Genomic DNA, 24,860 nt, shown 5'->3' with positions numbered 1-24,860 from the left:
AAATTTAAAGAGTATTCTAAAATTCAGATGTCTCATTAACTGCCTGCTTGTTAGTGGAATGAACGGGCTTTCACTCCAGGCCTATTCCAGGTTTTTTATGGTTTAAATTAATAATATTCAGCTTTCTCCCTGAGAAACTAGAAACAGTAAACTATATATATATATTTTAAATCTGGAGACTAGCCCCCCAAAATAAGTGTTTTCTCTTCAAAAATGTATTCAGTGCTGAGAGGATACATGTGCAGGCGTGAACACAGATTATAGGAAACCTTTCAACCTGATGAGAGTTAAAAACAGGAGGGTCAGTTCAGTCCCCCCTCCTCCCATAACCCACTTCTCTGATTCTGCAGTGGTTATGCAAGTGAGCAGTGATTCAAGGAGGGTGAGATTCTGAATAAAGAAAGTAGGGAATCTGTAAGCTAATAATAAAAGATTTGTATCCATTCAATCAATCTACAGTCACAAAAACCCTCCATGTTCCCCCTTCCCCAAATGCCCCGAGATGAGATTCCAGGCATATTTAAAAAAACCCTAAAGTCCAATCTTCTGATGTTACGGAAAAGTCAAATGACTTGCCCAGGCTCACACAATGAGTTCAATTTCTGTGGAAGAGGCAATGACATCATATCCCTTGTCTGAGGACCAGCACTTGAGTGGAGGCATTAGAATCGTTTAGATTTTTTTTTTCCTTTATTTTAAAAAGATTGTGGGACTCCTGATCCCAAGTCTAGACCCTCTCACTCTCAGTGCACATCACCAAAGTAAAACAGACAGTTGAGCCTTTAAGGCCATCCACTACACTCACTCCATCTACTATCTCAAGTTTCATGCTTTGAAACATTTTTTACCCTTTTCCAGAAACTGTGGTGCTGGAGAAGACTCTTGAGAGTACCTTGGACAGCAACCAGTCAATCCTAAAGGAAATTAACCCTGAATATTCATTGGAAGGACTGATGCTGAAGCTCCAATACTTTGACCACCTGATGCGAAGAGCCAACTCATTGGAAAAGACCCTGATGCTGAGAAAGATTGGGGGCAGGATGATAAAGAGGCAACAGAGGATGAGATGGTTGGATGGCATCATTGACTCAATGGACATGAGTTTGAGCAAACTACAAGAGATAGTGAAGGACAAGGAAACCAGATGTGCTACAGTCTATGTGCTCAGAGTTGGATACGAAAGAGCGACTGAACAATAAAGCACTTGTGATATTCACTTTATCCTAAATAATTCCTACACTTACTAGTGTAAAAATTGCAGACTGTGATTAATACCTGAGAATCCTACATATCTCACTCTTGGGATATCACTATGAACACAAATATTCACTTAAACCAAAAAAGTTAAATCACAATTTTCAGCAAGAAAAATACTTAACAACGAAGGAGCAAATATTTTAACAAACTGCAGCGCTTCAATATAACTATTTAGTGAAGGGCAGAATTCCCATAAGGAAATCTGTCTTGGGCTTCATTCAGTGTTGTCAAACACCTAAAGCAATATGACAGGTCAAGGAAGCATGGACCACCCAGCCTAGAAAGATGGCAGCAACATGTTGACATAATTATGTGTAACAATGCTGCCTTAAAATTTCTTTAAGCAGTATGAAAAAAATTTGGAGGAAAAACTCTGCAAAATAGGCATACTTTCATTTAAGAGTTTATGCTTTAAAGATTCATTTTTTGTGTTTATTTTTTAAATGCTTTAAGCCTTTACTGTTGCTTGTTCAGTAAGAGACATATTGGTTCTATATTAAGAAATAAAGGGAATGAAATAAAACCATGTATATAACAGAATGATTTCTAAAGGTTCTAGTTTTAAAAAGATGAAGAAGACTGACTCAGCAAGAAAATCTGCCGGTTATAAATAAACAATTTTAATCAACTAGAGCAATTAATTACATCTCTAAACAAGGATTTAACACTCTTTTTGAAAGCTACTTTTCTAATAATTTATAATATTTCCATAGAGGTTGAACCACGTTTGTAAAAGTCATTTCTCTAAAAAAAGTAATAAATATAGTAATAACCTGGCTCCATGTGTTTACCTTCTTCTTCAATTGGTAATATGCTGGTGTTTCTCCTCAGAGATAAAGAATCTTCATCTTCTTGATAATTACCTTAAAGATAAGAAGATTTTAGCACTTTGGCCTGTAATATAATCAAGCAACTTGACTTTTTCAAACTCCACTTTATTTGAACACCTGGATGAGAGCTAACTTTTTGTATATAAAGTTTTCAACAATCACAGGTACTTACAGGAAAGGTCTTCTGCTAAGGGAACAAAGAAGTGATAAAACTCCCCTGGGGTTTGCCTCCCTGATTCCTGGTCTGTAATCAGTAGTGTGTGGAATAAATGGTCAACAGTTTGAGAAATGAAACACACTTTCAAACCAACAGCCTGACTTCTACGAATAAATGCTTACATCAGGGGGCCACGTGGGAATTTTGGTTTAGAGATGTCTACATACAAACATTTATGAATGACATTTTCTAAATGTGGAAATAAGGGTCTCATGGTCTACTGACCGAGCTAGTCAAGCCTAAACACTGACTTAAAGCAGATTCCTTTAAGAAAAGGCTGGGCAATTTGGAAACATTACAGGGCTCACATACATAATCTAGGCAGAACAAACTTCCCCCTAAAGAGAAAATGTATCAATGACGTCCCAAAGTAAGGCAACAACAGAAAGGGAAATGACTGTACATGATTCTAAATGAGAAGTGGTGACTGAGAAAACAGGACAGAAATCTGCTTTATTCAGAAGTTGTTTCTACAGTTAACAGACAAATCCTTGATTGCAGTTAATCCCCATTGTATTAAAATCCCTTGTTACTTGGTTCTTAATGAATAGTTACAACTAAGCTGTTCTTCAAATAATTTCAGAATTAGAAAAAAATTGATATGAGTCTAACCGAAAAATCAGACTCGCGTGTTCTCACCTTTGCTAACATCTGCATTAACAGGAGACAAAACTGCATCTTTTGTGACGCCCTCCCGTGATGCCAGTTCAGCATCCGGCTTAGCTCTTCTCATCAGCGTCAGGCGCACCTTCTGTCCCGTGTGTCGCAACACCTCCACTGCCTGTTGATTGGTAAAACCCTGAAGGTCTGTGCCATCTACCTGTGGTTAGAACAAGACATGGTAAAAAAAAATAAAAGGATACCAACCCATGAAACACACGGTTATTGCTGGTCAGTGAGAACAGAATTAGGAATGAGTACTCCCCTAGTTAGGGAATGGATGGGCTGACCTGTTTGGGGACCAGTACTAGCTCAGATGCACTGGGATCATGCAGGGGTGTTTCATTTGTTTTAATATAAGTAATGGAGTCTCACTTCTAGAAATTATAAGCCAGCAGGTCTCAGGGTGAGGCCCCGGATTCTCTATCTCTTAAAATATTCTTCTATGTTTCTCAAGAGATCCGAAGACACAGTCAAGCTTGGAAAACAATACTAGGTAGGACACAGAGGTATAGATGATCATGAAGAAAGTGGTCACTGACTGCTGACAAATCCAAAGAAAGATGACGAAACTACCTTCCTTTTTATGTCTTTGCCTCTTCAAAAAATATTTTCCCTTTTTCCTGTTCACAAATGATAAAACACTTGAGGGTGCCCCAGTGATCTTTGCAAACTACAGATACGATCTAATCACCCCACCCTGCCTTACATAGAACAATCCTTAAGATGTGCTCCCAATTCTCAATGTGGCTTAGAACGGCCTGTGTCAACCCCACCTTGCATCATCGACCTCATCCTGCAGCATCCTGTCTATTTCTCTGCCCTCCAGCTCCAGAGGATCGTTTCCCTTTCTCTGACTTGAAGCACTCTTTTCAGTCATGAGGTCTTTGCAAATTCAGTTCCCTCAGTCTAGATTCTCTGGACAGCCCCCTCCAGCGCACACTGCTTCTAATTTATTCACTGAGAAAAAGCCCATAACTGCTTAGTTCAATAGTTATTTCCACAATTAAGCTATTGATGCCCATTACTATAGTTAAAGCCCCCTTTACCAATTCTCCTTCATGGCATTTACCAGAAATTTAATTTTATGTTTTCCAGCATTATTTGGTCTATGACTGCATCCTCCAAGAGGATAGGTTCTGTGTGTCAGCAAAACAAAATGCTGGGAATTCCCTGGTGGTCCAATGGTTAGGACTCTGTGTTCTCACTGCTGACGGCCCAGGTTCGGGCATCTCTGAGCGGGGAACACAGCCCACAAGCCATGCGGACACACACACACACAAACACAACAAAGCTAGTGCTGTTTTCACAGTAGATATTCACAAATGGGAAACTGGCTCATATGGCAAGGATTTACTTGTGAAGCAAATTATATTTCCGAATGAATAAATGCAGGTTATAACAGCTTAATTATTAAACTACATAAAATTTTAAAAGGAAAAATTTGGAAAGTTGAAAAAGTAGTACAATACAATTATTGCTGAAATTCAAAGTCACTGATATACCGTTTGAATTGTGAAATAGCTGTAAAATGGCTATGTAAGTATCATGCTTTTCTGAGCACAGTGCCGACCATAGTAGGCATTCAAATATTTACTAAATGAATGAGAACTACAATAAGACCTGTTATCAGTGGTCTCCAAGATGAAGTACCTTTACTGCAGAGGTTTCTGGAAGAATGTAATAAAATTCATAATTAAATATATTTTTAAATCTCATTTTGTTTTATATACACATATATAATTAATATATTAACTTTGTATATAATAAATATATAAAACAAGACACATAATATATCATATAGCATATATAAATACATAGGAGAAAAAAGGAAAGAGAAAGGAATAGATTATAGATCGATTGATCGCTTGATAGATTGACATAGTTTGTTTTTTTTAACCAATTAGGATATTCAATAAAAAATCTAGAGACCTCTGATTGAAATGATCAGTCTGATACTCTGCAAGTTAAGTTTTGTATGATACTTTTGTACTAAATGGCAACTTCAACATAGGTGTCTAACTCTCTCCTCTTTCCTCCCACCTCTATCTTATAGATTCGCTTTTAGAAAGACTAATTAAAATATAACAACAGAGAAAACACTAAAACAAAACTGGAAACCATGGAAGAAGCCAAGTCCTTATACCAGTAACCTGGAGGAACTTCTATGAGGAATGGTCTGAATACGACCAGACTGAAGGCAGGGCAGCTGCATCGACATGTGAGGGAACATCTTGATTGGTCTGCCAGATGAAACATCAGTAAAATACAACAACTGTCTTTCATTAAAAGGGGGCAGTCAGAAGGTACATACGGACCTCAACTGGTGATTCCCAAAACCAATCAAGTGCCAGGCATCACACCAAGCTGGGAGCATACACCACACAGAATCATATACATGCAACGAAGTCACACATGCCTCCACACACGACCCCAACCAACTCCACAACAGGCACAGAAAACCATCTGTCAGTACAGACATACAATGTTCTTCCCTGTTCTCCTGGTTTCCTCTATATTCCATTAATCTACAAGTGAAACTGACTTGTAAATTTAAACCTTTTCCTTCCTTCTTGCTTTGCAATTCCTGAACTATTTGTATAAAAATCTATCTCATCTCTCTTTTGCACAAGCATAGTTCTCACAGATCTCTGAGAAAAAAAAGGTCACAGGAATAGAATACAACAGTCTGAAAGAAAATGTGTGCCCTGAAGCGTGAGTACAAGTATCTTCCAATGAGACTGTCACTGCAGGGAACAGAAAGATATTTTCTGAAGCTTCTCTTCAAAGAGATTCATTTTTCGTTGTATTTATGGAAGTGGAGAGAATACATACAAAGAAGAAACAAGTATCTACCAAAGAAGAAAAAAGAAAACTATTACAATGAAGGCATCAACAGCATTTTACATACTGTAAAAAGTCATGGAATGGAAGACAGGAATATGCAATTTTCCTGTGTTTTCAGAGGATGAGAATAGGTAGATAAAAATGATCAGGGAAATAAGACTGAAGACATATTAAGGCTGATCTAGAAAATCAATATAATTGCAAAAAATTACATGGGAGAAGGGACTAAGGAAAAATAATCAAGGAAATTATGAGGAGATAAAGAAATCTGCCTCTATAAATCAGAGGTATATGAAAAACTAGAAACAAGACTAACACCCAGACAAATCTTGATTAAATTCTTGGATTTCAAAAATCAAAAGAAAAAGGCCTATTAGCTTCTAGGAAACAGAGTGAGCAGATAACTTGTGAAAGAAATTATGAACCCCAAATTTTGTACTCAGTGTAACATATATGAAAATGGAAATTATGGTTGTGATGCCACAATGTTATCCTATAGTATCATAAGATAGCATCTGATAACATCAATTATAGCATGAGATGTTATATCTTATACCAAAGTGTGTTATGAGAAGACCACAAAGCAGAAATTTAAGCAGTCTGGAATTATAATCTGTACACATTCAGGACATTAAAGGGCTGGGCTGTTAGAGATTAACAAAGACTTAAGAGGAGGTTGCTTTACGTTTTTAGAGAGAAGAGTACTATAAATGCCCACGTAGATGTTCAACCTATGACCACAAGTCCAAAGAGCTGTGTCACGTGTTGTAAGGAAGGATGCAGTAAGTACCTTGTGTTTAGCTCTATCAGGAGGTTAAGGGTGAGGCTCTTTAACTGCTCTGACAGTGAAACAAGAGAAAACCGCTATTATGTTGAGAACTGTTTGACAGCCTGACTCTGTCTGGGCAGAGATCAGAAGGGGGCCACACACACACACACATGCATACACACACTCATACACACGAGAAAGCCAGGCTGAAGCCACCTTGGAACCTACCCAAAAGTACCTCCAGGGAATGATGGTGCCCCAAAACGAGAATTTATGGAGCAGAATGTTGAGAAACTGCAGCCAAAGGGAAGAAGAGTCAGTCAGATGAAAAATCCACCATCTGTCATGGAACGTTCAGTCAAATATTTCTAGTAGGGTCTCCCAGAAACCCAAGAAGGAACCCTAAGTGACTGTCGCATTTAAGCATGAGCCAGGCTCACAGAGCAAAAAACCATGTTGCAGAAGCGCCAGTCAGGGATGAAGTGCTTGTTGTCTTTTACTGTCTTCCTTCACACTGGTAAGAGTCAGCAGGCATAACAAGAAGGGGAGGGAGGAAATAAAAGCTCGGTATGGAAGAGAGACTAGGAGTGCACTCTCTCTCTCTACCAGTTCATAGTAGGCTTCTGCTAGGCCAGGGTGGGGGCTGAAATTAGAATATCATTTAGGATGGAAATCTCTAATTACTAAATTAGAGCTGTATTTGGTGATCCTGATCAGCCACAGGACATTTTACTTTCTGAGAATAGTAACTTGACCAAGATTTCCTCCAGGGGAAAAGGAAGACCTTTTCCTATAGAAGATAAAAGAGACATCTAAAGACAAATTTTAAAAGGCTGTTTAAGACTATACCCCCAAGTCTTCTTTATGCGAAGTCTATGTTATTGCCAGCCAAAATGTCCCAGTGTGCAAAAGGCAACATAAGAGGTTCTCAGAGAGAAAAGCTTCTGAAAGTCTACCAACACATTCTCTTCCTCTGAAATTTATTCAAAAAACACTCTAGCTGACTGAGCAATTAATCAGATTTAAAACTCTGAGAAAAATGTGGCATACAAGGTTTCACTTCATTTCAGTCGCTCAGTCGTGTCCGACTCTTTGCGACCCCATGAATCGCAGCACGCCAGGTCTCCCTGTCCATCACCAACTCCCGGAGTTCACCCAGACTCATGTCCATCGAGTCTGTGATGCCATCCAGCCATCTCATCCTCTGTCGTCCCTTTCTCCTCCTGCCCCCAATCCCTCCCAGCATCAGAGTCTTTTCCAATGAGTCAACTCTTCCCATGAGGTGGACAAAGTACTGGAGTTTCAGCTTTAGCATCATTCCTTCCAAAGAAATCCCAGGACTGATCTCCTTCAGAATGGACTGGTTGGATCTCCCTGCAGTCCAAGGGACTCTCAAGAGTCTTCTCCAACACCACAATCAAAAGCATCAATTCTTCGGCGCTCAGCTTTCTTCACAGTCCAACTCTCACATCCATACATGGCCACTAGAAAAACCATAGCCTTGACTAGACGGATCTTAGTCGGCAAAGTAATGCCTCTGCTTTTGAATATGCTATCTAGGTTGGTCATAACTTTTCCTCCAAGGAGTAAGCGTTCTTTAATTTCATGGCTGCAGTCGCCATCTGCAGTGATTTTGGAGCCCCCCAAAATAAAGTCTGACACTGTTTCCACTGTTTCCCCATCTATTTCCCATGAAGTGGTGGGACCAGATGCCACGATCTTCATTTTCTGAATGTTGAGCTTTAAGCCAACTTTTTCACTCTCCTCTTTCACTTTCATCAAGAGGCTTTTTAGTTCCTCTTCACTTTCTGCCATAAGGGTTAGTGCTGAGTAATAAGTAAAATTCAAATCTAAATAATACTATTCCAGCAAACTTAAAAGTTTTAAGTCTTGGTCCATAAAAGATATACTAAATGGAATGTAACACAGTTGTTTATAATAGCAAACCACTATAAACAATATACCTCTCCATGAATAAGAGGTGCTTAAGTATATTATGATAGATCCATATTTGCTGATACAACTATACATACCAGGTATATTTCTAAACTAAACAAATAATAAAATAATAAAAAGGTATAAACAAATACAGTCCTAAGTACAGATACATGGAAATTTTCTGAAATGTTAAATCATAAAGTATTAAGAGTGGTTTCTATGAGAAGAGCTTTTTAAGCCATGTTCAAATTTAATGTTCTTTAGACCTCGAAGATAAAAATTACTCTGTAAGAAATAAACATGTTATTTATTCTCAGGGTAGCCATAGAGAAAAATCTCATAAAAATCTCAACTTTGAGGTGCCATAAAAATTCTTAAAATGCACATAACTTAGCCTGCAAGTTTTCATGTGCAATAGATTTTTACAGCTCAATTCTTTAAATGTGTGGTTTAAGGAAAATCAAATGTATATGATTCTGTCTACTAAATAGCAATAAAGTTCATTATGTAAAGAAAAAACATGTTTCCTTTTTTCCCCCCAAAACCTGAAGACCTGAATTTAAAAGTATAGTCCTTACTGAAATCTCACAGATGGTAGGTACTAGCACAGAAGAAATTTCTATAGTGGAGTAATTACAGACTTTTAATCCTAGACTGGTTCAAAATTTCTCAGTATCTTCATCTGTAATGTGAAATAATGGTACCTACTTTTCCAAAATTACAGTGCCTGGCACTTTGTACTGAAAAGTTACTCCGAAACTTTTATTAATATTTGATTTAATAGCAGATTTCAAGAGGTACTATTATTAATAAAATGAAGAAGTGATTAATAAACATAAAAACCCCAAGCCTTTTGGAAGCACTTTCTCTTCAACATAATTACACACATCATACATATGGGACAAGGCACTGAAACTGAATGAGGGCTCAGGCCAGCTCTGGTCCCTCATTATCACAATAAGAGACCCAATTGTCGCAGAGACAGAAGTGCTGTGGAACGAGGTACAATGACAGTAAACTGCCTGGGTGCCATCTTGAGGAGATGGCAGTGCAGTGTAGATACTGCTATGAATAATTATAGGGGAGAAATCCTAGTTAGAACAAATGGAAAAGCCAGCTCCTCAGTACACTCAATCTAGCTGGCCAATCCCTCCTCCAACACGGCCTATAATTATACACATACACAAAGAGGGAAATTGAGACTAACAAAGTCACAGAATAGCAAAGGCAACATCTGATACCCTTCCATATTTTCTTTTCATGATACATTTCCTGCATAACATTTTTTAAATCAGATGCCTAATTCTATACTGCTTTTATCAAAGGTATTTGTATACCAATCTAAAAAAATGAATATATGACTTTATCTAATGACAAGTTTGGTTGACTTTACAAAATAGAGTCCCCTTATTAAATTAATTCTTATGTAGTAAAGAAAAAGTCTCATTGGCTCTATTCCCTGCCCCTGTAATACCGACACTGAAACCCTAGGAGTTAAGAGAGCATAATTCATAAAACAGGAATCTTATGATAAAAGACTTTATTTTTAAAAATAATACATCCTTAAATAATAGGAAATAATTTCTTAATCCTTTCAACACTTCAATAATTAAAAATAAAAACATTATAGTTCAAAATAGTTGCTGCCAAAATTGAAAAAAAAAATTAAAGATTGCAGTCGTGAAAAACAACTAGTGTTAAGAACTTTCCTACTCATCTCTCAAAAGACTATAAAATGATGGCATTTTGCACAAAATCAACGCATGATCAAAGCACTGCATATTTCTTAAAAATCAAGGTGCTTCTAACTTTGAAGAGAATGTTGCTAAAAATAAAAAATCATAACACTGATGAGAGCAAAGACAGTGATTTTATTGAAAGCAAGAAAATACTTCAGAAAAAAGGTGCTTCCACTTTTGAGTCAACAATCTCCTTTAGCACTGATCTTGCCCAAGCCAAATTATATGAGATTCCTGTTATAAATCAATGCAAATAATTACAAATTTGAAGGGAAGCTTTTGTGAGACTTACATGCATAATCATTTCAGACCCTCAATAAATATCTGCTTAATTAATTAAACCATACTTATGTACCAAGTATACTACGTATTTCAAATAAATAATTCATTTGGTTTTCTTAAAAATCATACCAGGGAAGTTTCTTTATCACAATATTGTAGGTAAAGGAATCCTGCTTCTCACTAAATGGTTAAATATAGAGGTATATGATCCAGCAATTATACTCCCAAATATACACTCAGGAGAAATGAAAACATATATCCACACAAAATCGATACATGAATGTTTATAGTGGCACTGTCCATAATAGCCAAAAATTAGAAACAACTCAAATGTCCATCAACTGATGAATGGATAAATAAAATATGGTGTGTTAATACAACAGAATATTATTCAACAAAAAAATAAACTCAGAATTGATGATGCTACACATGGATGGACCTTGTTCAAACCTACGTGAAAACATTATACTAAGCAAAAGAAGCAAATCACAAAGCACCACTTATTGAATGATTCTATTTACAGGAAATGTCCAGAATAGGCTAAAAATACAGAAAGTAGGTTGGTAGTTGTTCAGGGCAGGGAGGATCTAAGAACTAGTGAGTAACTGCTAACAGGACAGGATTTCTTTCAAAGGTAATGAAACTTTCAAAAATTGATTGTGATCACGAAGACACAACTATAAACACAACTATAAACTAAGAGTTTCTTAATCATATACTTTAAATGAGTAAATTGTATGTTCTCCTGAGTTTTAGCTCAAGAATGCTGATTTTTACGAAAGCATTCTATTGGATTAAAATATATAGCCTGGGGGGCCAATTAGCTATGTATTCAATTTTTAATTCTTTATCAGATATAGATTTAGAATATGTATATATTATATTCACTCTCTCCTCTTTTTCCTCCAAAAAAAAAAAAAAGTAGCTAATTTTCACTGTATGTTAAAACAGAGATAACAACAGGAAAGTTCTTTTACAGAATATGGTCAGCTTACATGACATGCACAACTTGATCTTTAGAGCAGATTTCAAGAGGTGAACAGGTGTAGTTAGCAGTTTTATAGAACTAAGATGAAGCAAAGTCAGGGAATTGCAATGTAGAAGCAAAGGGCACATACAAATAAAGGACATCTCTATCTTTTAGTTTAGTTGTGAAAGAAAACACAAAAATATAAAATTTACCATCTTACCCATCTTTATGTGTATAGTTCAGTAGACCTAAGTATATTCAGGTTGTCATACGTTTCTGGAACATTTTCATCTTGCAAACTGCAACTTTAAACCGACTGAACAATAGCTCCCCATCTCCTCCTCTACCCCACCCCTCACAATAACTATTCTACTTTCTGTTTCCATAAGCATGACTACTTCTGATACTGCATATAAGTGGAAGCACACAGTCTTTTGGGGCCTGGCTTATTTCATTCAGCATAATGCTCTTGAGGTTTATCCATGTTGTAGGATGTAACAGAAATTTCTTCTTTATAAGACTAAATAATATTCTACTGTATGTATATAACACATTTTTATCCATTTATCTGCAGATGGAACTCTGGGTCACTTACTCATCTTAGCTCTTGTGAATAATGCTGCAGTGAACAGGACTCCTCTATCTTAACATTCTATTTTCTTACTATTATTAAGATCTCAAGGCGAAAATCAAGACTTCATTAAAGTATAAACAAATGTATATTAAGATAAATCAGCATTCCCCAAATCTACTACAGAGAATATTAATATATGTTTGGGGGAAGAAAGAACCCATGATTACAACAGTTTAGGAACCTCTGAAATAAAAGAGTTAAACAAGATTCTTTATTGAAAACTTCTCAGTTGTTTTATTTTTCAGTGTGTATTGTGAATCCCCAAGAAACTGTAACCCAGAAAGCTTTTCCTAAACTTATTAAACCAGAAAGCCCTTGATGCAGGGTTTCTTGGATTCACGTTCTGAAAAGTAGTTAGGGTAGGTCAGTTTACAACTAAACACAGAACTAAAAGTTGGATTCTTTTTACACTACCTTGAATAGCTATATGGCCAAACATACTAATGTTACTAGGAAAACAATGCTGCCTTGATCTAACTAAGAGGTCTGGCTCTATTTCTTTATACTGTTATAGCTAAAGAAGCCTTCGTCATGGGGCTAACAAAAGTAGTGTCATTCTGCTGATATTAAAAAATGCACACAACTCAAATTCAGATTCAAATACACTATAAGTTATAATGTATGGTCTTTATCTTCAGAGTATCTGCAGCTAAAATACAAAAAAAGATTATTAATGTACCAACTCATTAAAACCAGAAATCAGATCTATCAGAACCTATTTAAGAAAGAGTCCCACTTTCAAAAATGACATCAATAAACCTTCTATCCAATGCTCTGACTTCCTCCTAATAATATAATGAGTAATACTGACACCCAAAATCACAAAAGTAAGGTTAGATTAGTACAGAGCTACCTGTAGCTCTCAAAATGGTGTAAACCAGGAGAATGCATCTCTGAACCATGAAAATTAACAAAGCTGTCATTAAATGTGGTACTTACTGCTATAATTTGGTCTCCAATTTGGATTCTTCCATCATGTTCCACAGCACTGCTCTTTGTAATGCTCTTAACAAAGATCCCTGAAGGTTCTAAGATTAGAAACAAGTTTGTTTTGTTTTACTATTTACGAAGTACACTCAAAGAATACCCATCCTCCATTCTCCTAAAAATAAAGTCCTAATTCTGAGTAGATGTAAATCAACAAACCACACAAACAAAATCACTAGTAGAAACCTTGGCTACAGAAAAAGACAACGGTTTTGTTTATGTGAAATAAAATATCACAGTAACCTGCACTACTCCAAAGAAAGACGTCCATCAGTTTATCATGAAAATATACCATCAGACACATGAAAATATATTATGTTGATTCAGTATTTCATAAGACAAAGACATTAGAGGCAATTGCCAAGATAAAAGAAATAGAATATTAATGTTTAAAAACTACCTAATTTTTTATCTCCAATGTATCCAGCAATAGTAATTCCTAATCCTTGGACATTTTTAGTGAGTTCTACGTCAAATGTCTCACTTTCTTCACTTTTCTGAGTTGAAGCATCAACCTGAAATACAATTTGTAAAAACAAAAAAAAAATACATATAAATAAACACACAGACAAAAAAAACAAGCTTTTTCAAGCCACACTCTTCATTTAGAAAAGGTATGATGAAATTAGTTCTGAGAGAACTCTGCTAAAGAATTATAGTCAGGGATTACTCCTTCAAACTTGACAACTTGGCCTCAGCATCACATTTTTACTCAAAAGCAATGTCAGGAATAAAGCTGAATACCCTCTTCAGAGAAATACGTTATTGGTTTTTTGTGAAAATCATAAAAAATTACTTTCTTATTAACAGATTCTATTTTCAGGAGTGGCTCTCCTTCCTTTTTGAAGAAGTTCAGTTCAGTTCAGTCGCTCAGTAGAGTCCGACTCTTTGCGACCCCATGAATCGCAGCACGCCAGGCCTCCCTGTCCATCACCAACTCCCAGAGTTCACTCAGACTCACGTCCATCGAGTCAGTGATGCCATCCAGCCATCTCATCCTCTGTTGTCCCCTTCTCCTCCTGCCCCCAATCCCTCCCAGCATCAGAGTCTTTTCCAATGAGTCAACTCTTCCCATGAGGTGGACAAAGTACTGGAGCTTCAGCTTTAGCATCATTCCTTCCAAAGAAATCCCAGGGCTGATCTCCTTCAGAATGGACTCGTTGGATCTCCTTGCAGTCCAAGGGACTCTCAAGAGTCTTCTCCAACACCACAGTTCAAAAGCATCAATTCTTCGGCGCTCAGCCTTCTTCACAGTCCAACTCTCACATCCATACATGACTACTGGATAAACCATAGCCTTGACTAGATGGACCTTAGTTGGCAAAGTAATGTCTCTGCTTTTGAACATGCTATCTAGGTTGATCATAACTTTTCTTCCAAGGTTAAGCGTCTTTTAATTTCATGGCTGCAGTCGCCATCTGCAGTGATTTTGGAACCCCCCAAAATAAAGTCTGACACTGTTTCCACTGTTTCCCATCTATTTCCCATGAAGTGATGGGACCAGATGCCATGATCTTTGTTTTCTGAATGTTGAGCTTTAAGCCAACTTTTTTACTCTCCTCTTTCAATTTCATCAAGAGGCTTTTTAGCTCCTCTTCACTTTCTGCCATAAGGGTGGTGTCATCTGCATATCTGAAGTTATTGATATTTCTCCCAGCAATCTTGATTCCAGCTTGTGTTTCTTCCAGTCCAGCGTTTCTCATGATGTACTCTGCATAGAAGTTAAATAAGCAGGGTGACAATATACAGCCTTTGACGTACTCCTTTTCCTATTTGGAACCAGTCTGTTGTTCTATGTCCAGTTCTAATTGTTGCTTCCTGACCTGCATACAGATTTCTCAAGAGGCAGGTGAGGTGGTCTGGTATTCCCATCTCTTTCAGAATTTTCCACACTTTATTGTGATCCACACAGTCAAAGGCTTTGGCATAGTCAATAAAGCAGAAATAGATGTTTTTCTGAAACTCTCTTGCTTTTTCCATGATCCAGCGGATGTTGGCAATTTGATCTCTGGTTCCTCTGCCTTTTCTAAAACCAGCTTGAATATCAGGGAGTTCACGGTTCACGTACTGCTGAAGCCTGGCTTGGAGAATTTTGAGCATTACTTTACTAGCATGTGAGATGAGTGCAATTGTGCGGTAGTTTGAGCATTCTTTTCCATTGCCTTTCTTTGGAATTGGAATGAAAACTGACCTTTTCCAGTCCTGTGGCCACTGCTGAGTTTTCCAAGTTTGCTGGCATATTGAGTGTAGCACTTTCAGAGCATCATCTTTCAGGATTTGAAATAGCTCAACTGGAATTCCATCACCTCCACTAGCTTTGTTCATAGTGATGCTTTCTAAGGCCCACTTGAGTTCACATTCCAGGATGTCTGGCTCTAGATGAGTGATCACACCATCGTGATTATCCGGGTCATGAAGATCTTTTTTGTACAGTTCTTCTGTGTGTTCTTGCCACCTCTTCATAATATCTTCTGCTTCTGTTAGGTCCATACCATTCCTGTCCTTTATCGAGCCCATCTTTGCATGAAATGTTCCCTTGGTATCTCTAGTTTTCTTGAAGAGATCTCTAGTCTTTCCCATTCTGTTGTTTTCCTCTATTTCTTTGCATTGATCACTGAAGAAGGCTTTCTTATCTCTTCTTCTTTGAAGAAGTTAGAGGATATAATAGAGTTGAAATAAGTCAGGATTTGAATCCACATTACAAGCTCAAATCTAGCTTTTCATTGACTTTTTCTAAGCATCACTTTGCTCAGCTGTCTATCAAGAATAAGAAAAAGTCCAGCTAACGTTCACTGAGCTGCTGCTGCTGCTGCTGCTGCTAAGTCGCTTCAGTCATGTCTGACTCTGTGCGACCCCATAGACAGCAGCCGGCCAGGCTCCCCTATCCTTGAGATTCTCCAGGCAAGAATACTGGAGTGGGTTGCCATTTCCTTCTCCAATGCATGAAAGTTAAAAGTGAAAGTGAAGTCACTCAGTCGTGTCTGACTCTTAGCGACCCCATGGACTGCAGCCCACCAGGCTCCTCCATCCATGGGATTTTCCAGGCAAGAGTACTGGAGTGGGTTACCATTGCCTTCTCCGATTCACTGAGCAGTTTCTATATAATAGACATTTTATATGTCTCAATTAATTTACTCCTTAGAAGCCTATGAAGCAAGTACAATTACTGTCAGTTTTTATTTGGGGAAACTGAGAAACATAAACTTTTCCAAGGACTCACAGTGAACCATCTAATAGAGGAAGAATTCAAATGCAGAGGCACTGGCTGCAGAGCCCCTGCTCTTAAAAGATGCACAGTATGCAAACCCTCTTAGAATGTAAGGGCCACGCTGCCTGCTCAAGACATGCCATTATTTCTGTCTTAACTTGGAAGCTGATTCTAACATCATGAAGGTGAACCTGTCCTCCAGATAAAATATTAATAGACTGATGGTTATTTTGAAAGCCAGTGAATGGTACCAAATATTAATTAAAACTGTCCTTGTATTTGCTTTATAAATTCAAACTTCAACATGAAAAGCCCTTTAGAAGGAAAGCATGCCTTTCCATGCTGATTTCCTTCACCCAGGAATGATATTTGAAAGCAGTGTCTCTAATGTGTAGACTTGTTATTATATACTGGACTAAAGGTCAAGGTTCCCTGAATAAAGCATGAATGGACTAGTGCAGTAAGTCATCAACAAGTTGCTGGTATTATATACTAGTGTGGTGTCAGCAGGTTCCAGAAAGTACCCTAAGAAGATCACAAAAGAAAGAAGGCTATGGTTTGAATAGACGGGCAGAATGGGGCTAGCTGGTAATGCTTTCTGATTTTCTTTAGGCATACTCTATACCTCACTGATAGTCACCTAAATGAGATATAATTTTATAGTAAAGTTTGATTTATTTTTTCATTGCACATAATTATCTATGCAAACTTAGCAAAAGCTTAAAGTTTAGATAATTACAAGAAAATGACAGGATGAAATCTGCTTCAATTGTAACAAATGTGTTTTCTATTTTTAATAAGACTTATGCAAGTGCTATTTTAGAGGGTGGCAATTTGACTATCGAATGATTTTAAAAGGGGCACAAGCTTCAGAAATGATGATATGCACAGAATAGATATTTTTCTAAGCTTTCAATTACATCAAGTGGTTTTCGGTATTGCATTCATTTATATATTGCTGAATAAAATGTTTTGTTTACCACAAAAGAATGCCAGTTAAATACTTTCATAAACAGGCTTTCTTTACTTTTTTCTCCTTGCAAAAAATAGCAACCACACACAATCCTAAAAACAACAGAATCATGGAAATTTCAAGTGTTCTAATAAAGTTGTAAAGGGCTTGTAGAGGAGGTTAGAATAATAAAAAAGGAATTTGTAGCAACTATTTAGAAAAAAAACTGTAATAGAAAAAAAAAAAACCCGCTTTTAGATCTACAAGAAAGGAATATAGAATTAGAATTTGCTAGAAAACATATAGAAAGTAAGTATAATTCTCTTCTTAAATATACAAGAAATTTCTGGATAAAATCATGTTGTTGATATTTAATCCATGATACTGCATGACTTTAACAATTTGAGATAACATTACATTATAATAATTTTGAAACATTCTAGCTTTTTGCAGATCAAGTTAAGAACAAAGATGGAATGCTCTATGAATAAAGCTTTTGTTACAACTCTGAAAGCATAACTTGTGTCTAAAAAACTTATATAACTAGGTCAAGAATAGCCACTTCTCATTACAAATCTCATAACAGTTATATGACATACCTTAAAACAATAATATTGAAAGGTTTTAGTAAGTTTTATTCATCACCTTGCCCTCAAAAAGACACTAAGAAGCAAGCTGTTGAAAGGGAATGATTAGAACTTATAACCCAACTTTCAGAAGACCATCTAAATAAGAAAAATATAGAATAAAACATTTTAGGTATTAGTAGTATATAATTCATTTAAATTTATTCATACTTCAAAACACTTATCCTCATAAAAGTGCTGCTTAGAGAAAAATGTAAAACATTAATCAATCTTTCATTTGTGAGATAGTATTCCTATTTAATAAACTATTATTAGTGCTGAAACATTCTGTATCTGAACTTTGTTTCATTCTTTAGCAATAACACACTAACATTAATAAATCTAGTTTCTAAATAAACATCACTGTCATCCAAGTGCTATAGTCTATGACCTTCCCATTAACTTTTCATGTCCTTACCCTCATTTCTGGCGTAGAAGCTGGGGATGAGGAAAGGGTGATGCCCAAAGAGGCAGGTGCTGTTGCTTCTTCGATGGCACCTCTTGCAATCATCAACTTCACTCTATTTCCACACTGTCTGAGGACTTGGGCCACCTGCTCACTGCTCATTCCTGCTAGATCTGTATCACCAATCCTTAGAATGTGGTCTCCACTGCATAATCGCCCATGCTGAATAAAGAGGAATTGGTTAGTCAGCTTTTTATTATTACTAACTTCATCAGAGAAACTCGAAATGAGAGAATGGGAATAATAACAAAAAAGAGCCATACTGTGAATTCTTGGTACATTAAACATGTGTTGTAGTGTTAACTCTCTTTCGAAGCATCCTAACATCATTCAATGTGATATAAGTAACCGAAATTCATAAATATTATTTAAATCAATAACTGATATGAGCTTTTCAATTTGATTTCCATACACTTGATGCAAGAAAGCACTAGCCTTTCTGTGAGTTTTTTGAGGAAAATAAAACAGAGAAAATGCCACTAGGTAAAGCTGAAGCTCCAATATTTTGGCCACCTGATGTGAAGAACTAACTCATCTGAAAAAACCCTGACGCTGGGAAAGACTGAAGGCGGGAGAAGGGGACAACAGAGGATGAGATGGTTGGATGGCATCACCGACTCAATGGACATGAGTTTGAGTAAACTCCAGGAGTTGGTGATGGACAGGGAAGCCTGGCGTGCTGCAGTCCATGGGGCTGCAAAGAGTCAGACACGACTGAGCAACTGAACTGAACTGAAAGATGAGGTATAACTCACTACACAAACATATATTACTCAAAATACAGTGTGAACCACAAAAAAAGCTCTCAGTTAATATCACAACTTTCTGCCCTGCCATTTTAAAGATAAATATCCCTAAAGGACTCACTTGCAGATGAAATCTTTGTAAGATGTAAATTCAGATAGACCAGGGAAGTGAACAGATATGGTAAGCCTCCATACAAGCATTATCCACAAGAACATTCTGCATTGATTAAAATGTTCTGCAATGTCCAATATGGCAGTTACAAGCAACATACTGCTCTAGAGTAGGGATCGCCAACTCCAGGCTATGAACCGGTACCTCCTGTCATATCAACAGCAGCGTTAGATTAGAAATAAACTGCACAGTAAATGTAATGCACTTGAATCATCCTGGAACCATCCCCATCACCCCAGTCTGTGGAAAAACTGTCCTCTACAAAATGGTCCCTGGTGTCAAAAAGGTTGGGGCCTGTTGTTCTAGAGCACTTAAAATATAGCTCATCTTACGGAAGAGCTGAGGTGGTAATATTATTTAATTTTAATAAATTCAAAATTGAATTTAAAAGTGGTATGTGGCAAGTACCTACAGTATTAGTGCAACTCTATACAGAAGAGAAAGCTTATTTATCACAAGTCTGTCAATTAAAGAGATTTCACTGGAGACTGCTTGATACTGGCTAATATTTAAAAGTGAGAAAACACACGTGCTATTGAGTTACTCTCAATACCTCTACTGATAAGGTTGCCCATAAATTTGCCTTTTATTTACCAATATAAACAATATTTGATGACCTTGACTTCCTAGTTTCAAATACACATGCAAAAGCAAATAGCTTCATACACAAAACATTATTATCAAGGCAAAGACACCAGAACTTGTCAAATTAAAATATAAATCACAATTAGTAACTTTATAATTTTCTCACATATATTCCAACAACTTTATATAGCATAAATGGCAATGGCTTAATGAACTACTTTAAGTAATAAAAAATAGGCTGTACTCTTGTTTTTCCCCCTCAGTAATGAAATATTCTTTTTTCCACAATACCTTGTGGCTATAAAATAGATAAATAGGCTTATAAAAATGACTTACAATCATAAATAAAGAATATCTACCTCTAAAATGATCAAAATCACAACCTGGGCTTTACTCTCTGATTTGAAAGTCTTAAGATCACTGTAACTCTAAATGAAAATCAAGGTCTCTTCTGAAATGCATTTCACCCCAAGTCAAAGAAAATCATTTTACAAACAAGCCCAGTAAAACAAAAGAATCTGACCTTACCTAAAGCCAAAGTCTCTTCTTTTTGAAGGAAATATACAAGATGAAGCTGTATTATTATATAAAACATAAAATATCTGCTGGAATAGCTTACCTGATCAGCTACACCTCCAGGCAGAATGGTCTTCACAATCACACCAGTTGCTTTTCCTCCTACGATGCCAAAGCCCAGACCAGAACCATCATTGACCAATTCAATAGTTTCCACGTGCTGCCAGTGAACCTGAAAACAAAGCCCTCATGTGAATTTGAAAACTAAAATTTTACTGTAGTTGAGATTTCTGTGAATATTATTTTGTGATTAGTATTAAATTAGTGCAACATAATAATGAGTTTTTACAGGGTCCCTTTTATTTAGTACACTTCTCTTTCAACAGGTTGTTACTACTGTTGATATAGCCATTCTTGAAATTATCAATACATCATTATAGTGGCTCTATTTAACCAGGTAAAGATACACACTGGCAAGATCCTTTTAAGAAAGTTTAAAAAAAGAAGATCAAATAAAAAGAGAAAAAAATTGTTAGCTGTTAAAAATTTCTTCTACATAAATCTTGTTGCATGAGATTTCAAGTTAAGTGAGAAAGTATTGTCGTGTCCAACTCTTTGTGACCCTATGGATTGTAGCCCGCCAGGCTCCTCTGTCCATGTAATTTCCAAGACAGAAACACTGGAGTGGGTAGCCAATCCCTTCTCCAGTGTATCTTCCCGACTCAGGGATTGAACCTAGGTTCTTCACTGAGCCACCTGGGATGCCCTCAAATTAGATGACCTGTTAAAGTCACTGATAGCTAACTCTAACAACTTAAAAAGTAAAATCAAGATTTTATTTGTTTACAGATAGTCAATCTTTAAGGGACTTTTTCCTTTTTTAGGAATGAATTCAAGTTAAAAAGCTACATAAATAAAGATAAAAGTTTTTTGGAAGCCAGAAACTTAACCATAATTGCATAAAATATATTCTATGCTCAGAAGGGAAAAAAGAACAAAAAGGGCAAAAACCCAAGAACTACAAAGAACCTATAGGAATTGCAAACCTGTGCAAAACCTTAAAGAATTAGAAAAATATGTTCTGTTCCCCTTGAAAAACTTATGTACTCACTGGGTTAGAATGAGCTGAAATTGTGCTCGCTGCAGATGGAGAACGGGAAACTATGGGGCTGATAAGCTGAGGCAATGAGCCTCTGGCAATAACCAGCTGGACAGTATCTTTGGCTTTCTGCAGGATGCTGATGGCCTGCTGATGTGTAATTGTCTGATCCAGTGCCTGTCCATTAATAGCAAGGATTTGGTCAGTTTCCTTCAATCTTCCATCTCTAACAATAAAAAGGGGGATAAAAGATAACTGATAGATCTCAAGAAAATGACTGCTTCTTTGGCATGCATTTTCAGGTTATTTTTAATTCTATTTTCTAATGTCCACACTATGTAAGTTTTTTCTTGCAATTGTACTCCTAAAATATTTTTTCTCTATTTCTTTAATTTTGTTCTATGTGACATGCTGTTCACAAAACCTACCGTGATAATCACTCCATGATGTATGTAGGTCCAATCATGATGCTATACACCTTAAACTTACATAGTGCTATATGTTAATTATATCTCAATAAAAATGGAAGGGAAAAATATATATGCTTTGGCACTAGCTGACCTAACCCTAGTCAACCACTCCCATTTAACAGCCATCTTCCTTTTAGCTACTCATTCAACCTATACGTTGTATTTTAGTACTGCTATTATCTTCTACAAATGAATGCAAAGAAGGATATGTTTACTTTTTGCTTTGAGCATATTAATAAAATACAGCTCTTACTTGTTGTTTGGGGTAAGTTAATAAAATACAGCTGATATTATCACAGACCAGTTGAATGCTTTTCTATAATTTTTAAATCTAATCAAAAAGAGCCTGTTTAAAAACAATGGGAGTAATGTCCTAGTCAAATGTTTATTTCCTTATTAAAAAGTGATTAAGTCATGACTATATTTTAAAGTTACTCTGCCTTCAAAGGACTTTCTTGTTATTGTAGCAATGTTAATGATTTCTAAAAACTGATTAATAACATTTTATATTGTTTTTGTTTTTAGGCATTTTTGTTTCTTAAAATTCTTCTAGGGTGAGCAGCACCTTCTGAATGTGGTATCAAGAACAGAGAAATCTCAGTGACAGTCTCACCTGTGGGCCACACTGCCCTCCTGGATCTCCTGCACAAATATACCCAGCTCTCCCCGGTTTTCACTCCTCAGTCCCACCACACTGAACCCAAGGCCTCCACATGGAGGTTTGAGGAGCTCAAAAACTTCTACCTGGCGACCCTGTCCAGAAAAAGAAGCAAGGAATATAATTACATGCCAGCCACTGCATAGTGGCATTAATCTGTTTAAATTTTTTTTTTCTAACATAACCTTCATTTAGAAAAATCCCTGAAGCACTTAAACTTACACGAAATATACATCTTTTTCATTCTAATTTTTTCAGTTAAAAATGTCTTCATAAATAAGTATATCATAGTATAATATACATTTAAGATATACTTTATATTGTTGTTCAGTAAAATGTAATAAGAATATAAAACAAAATATACTATTGCCATATTTTCTATTATAATAATATATTTAAAGTATACATTTAACATATGTAATATAAATATGCAAGTATTCTTCAAATTATCCAGGACACATTCTATCATAACTAACAGGAACAAACGCTCTTACCTGGGCCATATTTTTGATCAGTTGATCAAATTCATCACAAGCAGGTTTCCCATTGATGTGTGCAGTAGTACCCAATCCTGTAAGAACTTCCAGATTTCCATTATTTGGGGATAATAAAAATGATTCATTTTGTAGAGCAGGAATTACACCTGGGCTGAGATGGGGAATGTGACCATACTCGACATTTGAAATTGTTGAAGTTGCAATGTTTACCTAAGAATAATATGGAGATTATTAACAATTTTGATATTCCAGAAGCTACCTCACAGAAATCATCCCAAGAGGGGTAATAATGAAGTACATATGAAATTTCAAAATGTCCATACCATTTTATTCAGCAACTCTATTTAAAGAAAAATCAGAAAAACACACTAAGATGTACATGCAAGGATGCATTATTTTTAGGTGGAAAAAGTTTTAAACACTAATTATGTGAAAAAAAATTAGCATTCAATTTCAAAGTACTCGTTTAAACACACAAAAATACATACATCTATACATACATTCTTAAGTGAAAAAGCCTAGTTAAGGAACAATAAGCAAAATATAGTTCAATGTACATTCAAAAAATTATTAAACACCTGGAACAATATATACTAAATAACCAATACAGCAATAGCTGTCTCCAAGATATGGCAATCCAGGGAGACATAGTTGTCCCCAAGATATGGGAATCCAGGGAGACATTTACTTACTATATTACTCGAATTTTCATAACAACTTATGCAGTAAAGAATTTGGTCTTTCCCGAAGAGAGGCCTGGCCTTTGTCTCCAGTTCACAGGAAGTAATTTCTAAATCCTTGGAATGTTTCCAGATGACGGAAGTGTCTCTGTTGTTCACGATGGGCCCCAAGACCACATGATATCCACTCAAAATCTGAAACTAAGTCATCTCATATGGGCAATCAATCATACCTATGAAATGATGTCCCAATAAATACTGTGTACACCAAGCTCATGTGAGCTTCCTGGGTTGGCAATACTCCATGTGAACTGTCACACACCAATTTGGGAAGAGAATACTTCCTGAGGAAATCAGAAGCTTCACATCAGGAATGCTCCCAGACTCGGTGCTAAGCATCTTGTTCTTATGCTAATCATTTACCTGTATCCTTTCCCTATAACAGACCATAATCATGAGTCTAACAGCTTTTAATAAGTTCAACAGGTCCTTCTAATGAATTGTTGAACCTGAGGGTGGTTTGGGGAACCTCCTCAACATACATGGTTGGTATCAGAAGTGAGAGGGTCCTGTGTGGACTCTTCCTACCAACTCTGTATTTGGAGCTTAACTCGTTGCTGTTTATGTCACAAGTTTGGGCAGAGCTGCCATTCTGAAGGACAGTGCCGCCATTCTGAAGGACAGTGCCCTTAAATTTTACAGTATGGCTAGCTTCAGGTACAATAACATTAGTATACAACAACAACAAAGATCATTCCATTTTGGAAAAATATTCTAGTTACTTGCATGTGCCTGTTTGTTACAGAGCTAAATAATCTAATAATAATTATATAGACACCATATTAAAAAGCAGAGACATTACTTTGACAACAAAGGTCCGTCTAGTCAAGGCTATGGTTTTTCCAGTGGTCATGTACGGATGTGAGAGTTGGACTATAAAAAAAGCTGAGTGCCAAAGAATTGATGCTTTTGAACTGTGGTGTTGGAGAAGACTCTTGAGAGTCCCTTGGACTGCAAGGAGATCCAACCAGTCCATCCTAAAGGAGATCAGTCCT

At 36.5% G+C, this 24,860-nt stretch overlaps 1 protein-coding gene across 1 annotated transcript in view; it reads right to left on the bottom strand.

Moving 5' to 3' along the window:
- The window catches only part of LOC120860250 (multiple PDZ domain protein-like), a 175,350-nt gene that overhangs the window by 94,227 nt on the left and 56,263 nt on the right, over window positions 1–24,860 (bottom strand). The window contains exons 4-12 of the mRNA XM_040236049.1: window positions 23,123–23,335; window positions 22,584–22,723; window positions 21,513–21,726; window positions 20,505–20,633; window positions 18,335–18,544; window positions 13,531–13,645; window positions 13,083–13,171; window positions 2,944–3,124; window positions 2,031–2,120 (exon numbers count right to left, since the gene is read on the bottom strand). Of these exons, the coding sequence (XP_040091983.1) occupies window positions 2,031–2,120; window positions 2,944–3,124; window positions 13,083–13,171; window positions 13,531–13,645; window positions 18,335–18,544; window positions 20,505–20,633; window positions 21,513–21,726; window positions 22,584–22,723; window positions 23,123–23,335 (1,381 nt within the window). The remainder of the gene's footprint in view (window positions 1–2,030; window positions 2,121–2,943; window positions 3,125–13,082; window positions 13,172–13,530; window positions 13,646–18,334; window positions 18,545–20,504; window positions 20,634–21,512; window positions 21,727–22,583; window positions 22,724–23,122; window positions 23,336–24,860) is intronic.

This window comes from Oryx dammah, unplaced genomic scaffold (assembly GCF_014754425.2).
Source record: "Oryx dammah isolate SB20612 unplaced genomic scaffold, SCBI_Odam_1.1 HiC_scaffold_11050, whole genome shotgun sequence".
NCBI classification, from domain to species: domain Eukaryota; kingdom Metazoa; phylum Chordata; class Mammalia; order Artiodactyla; family Bovidae; genus Oryx; species Oryx dammah.
The sequence above is the reverse complement of the archived record's forward strand: the minus strand, read 5'-3'. Positions and strand labels throughout refer to the sequence as shown.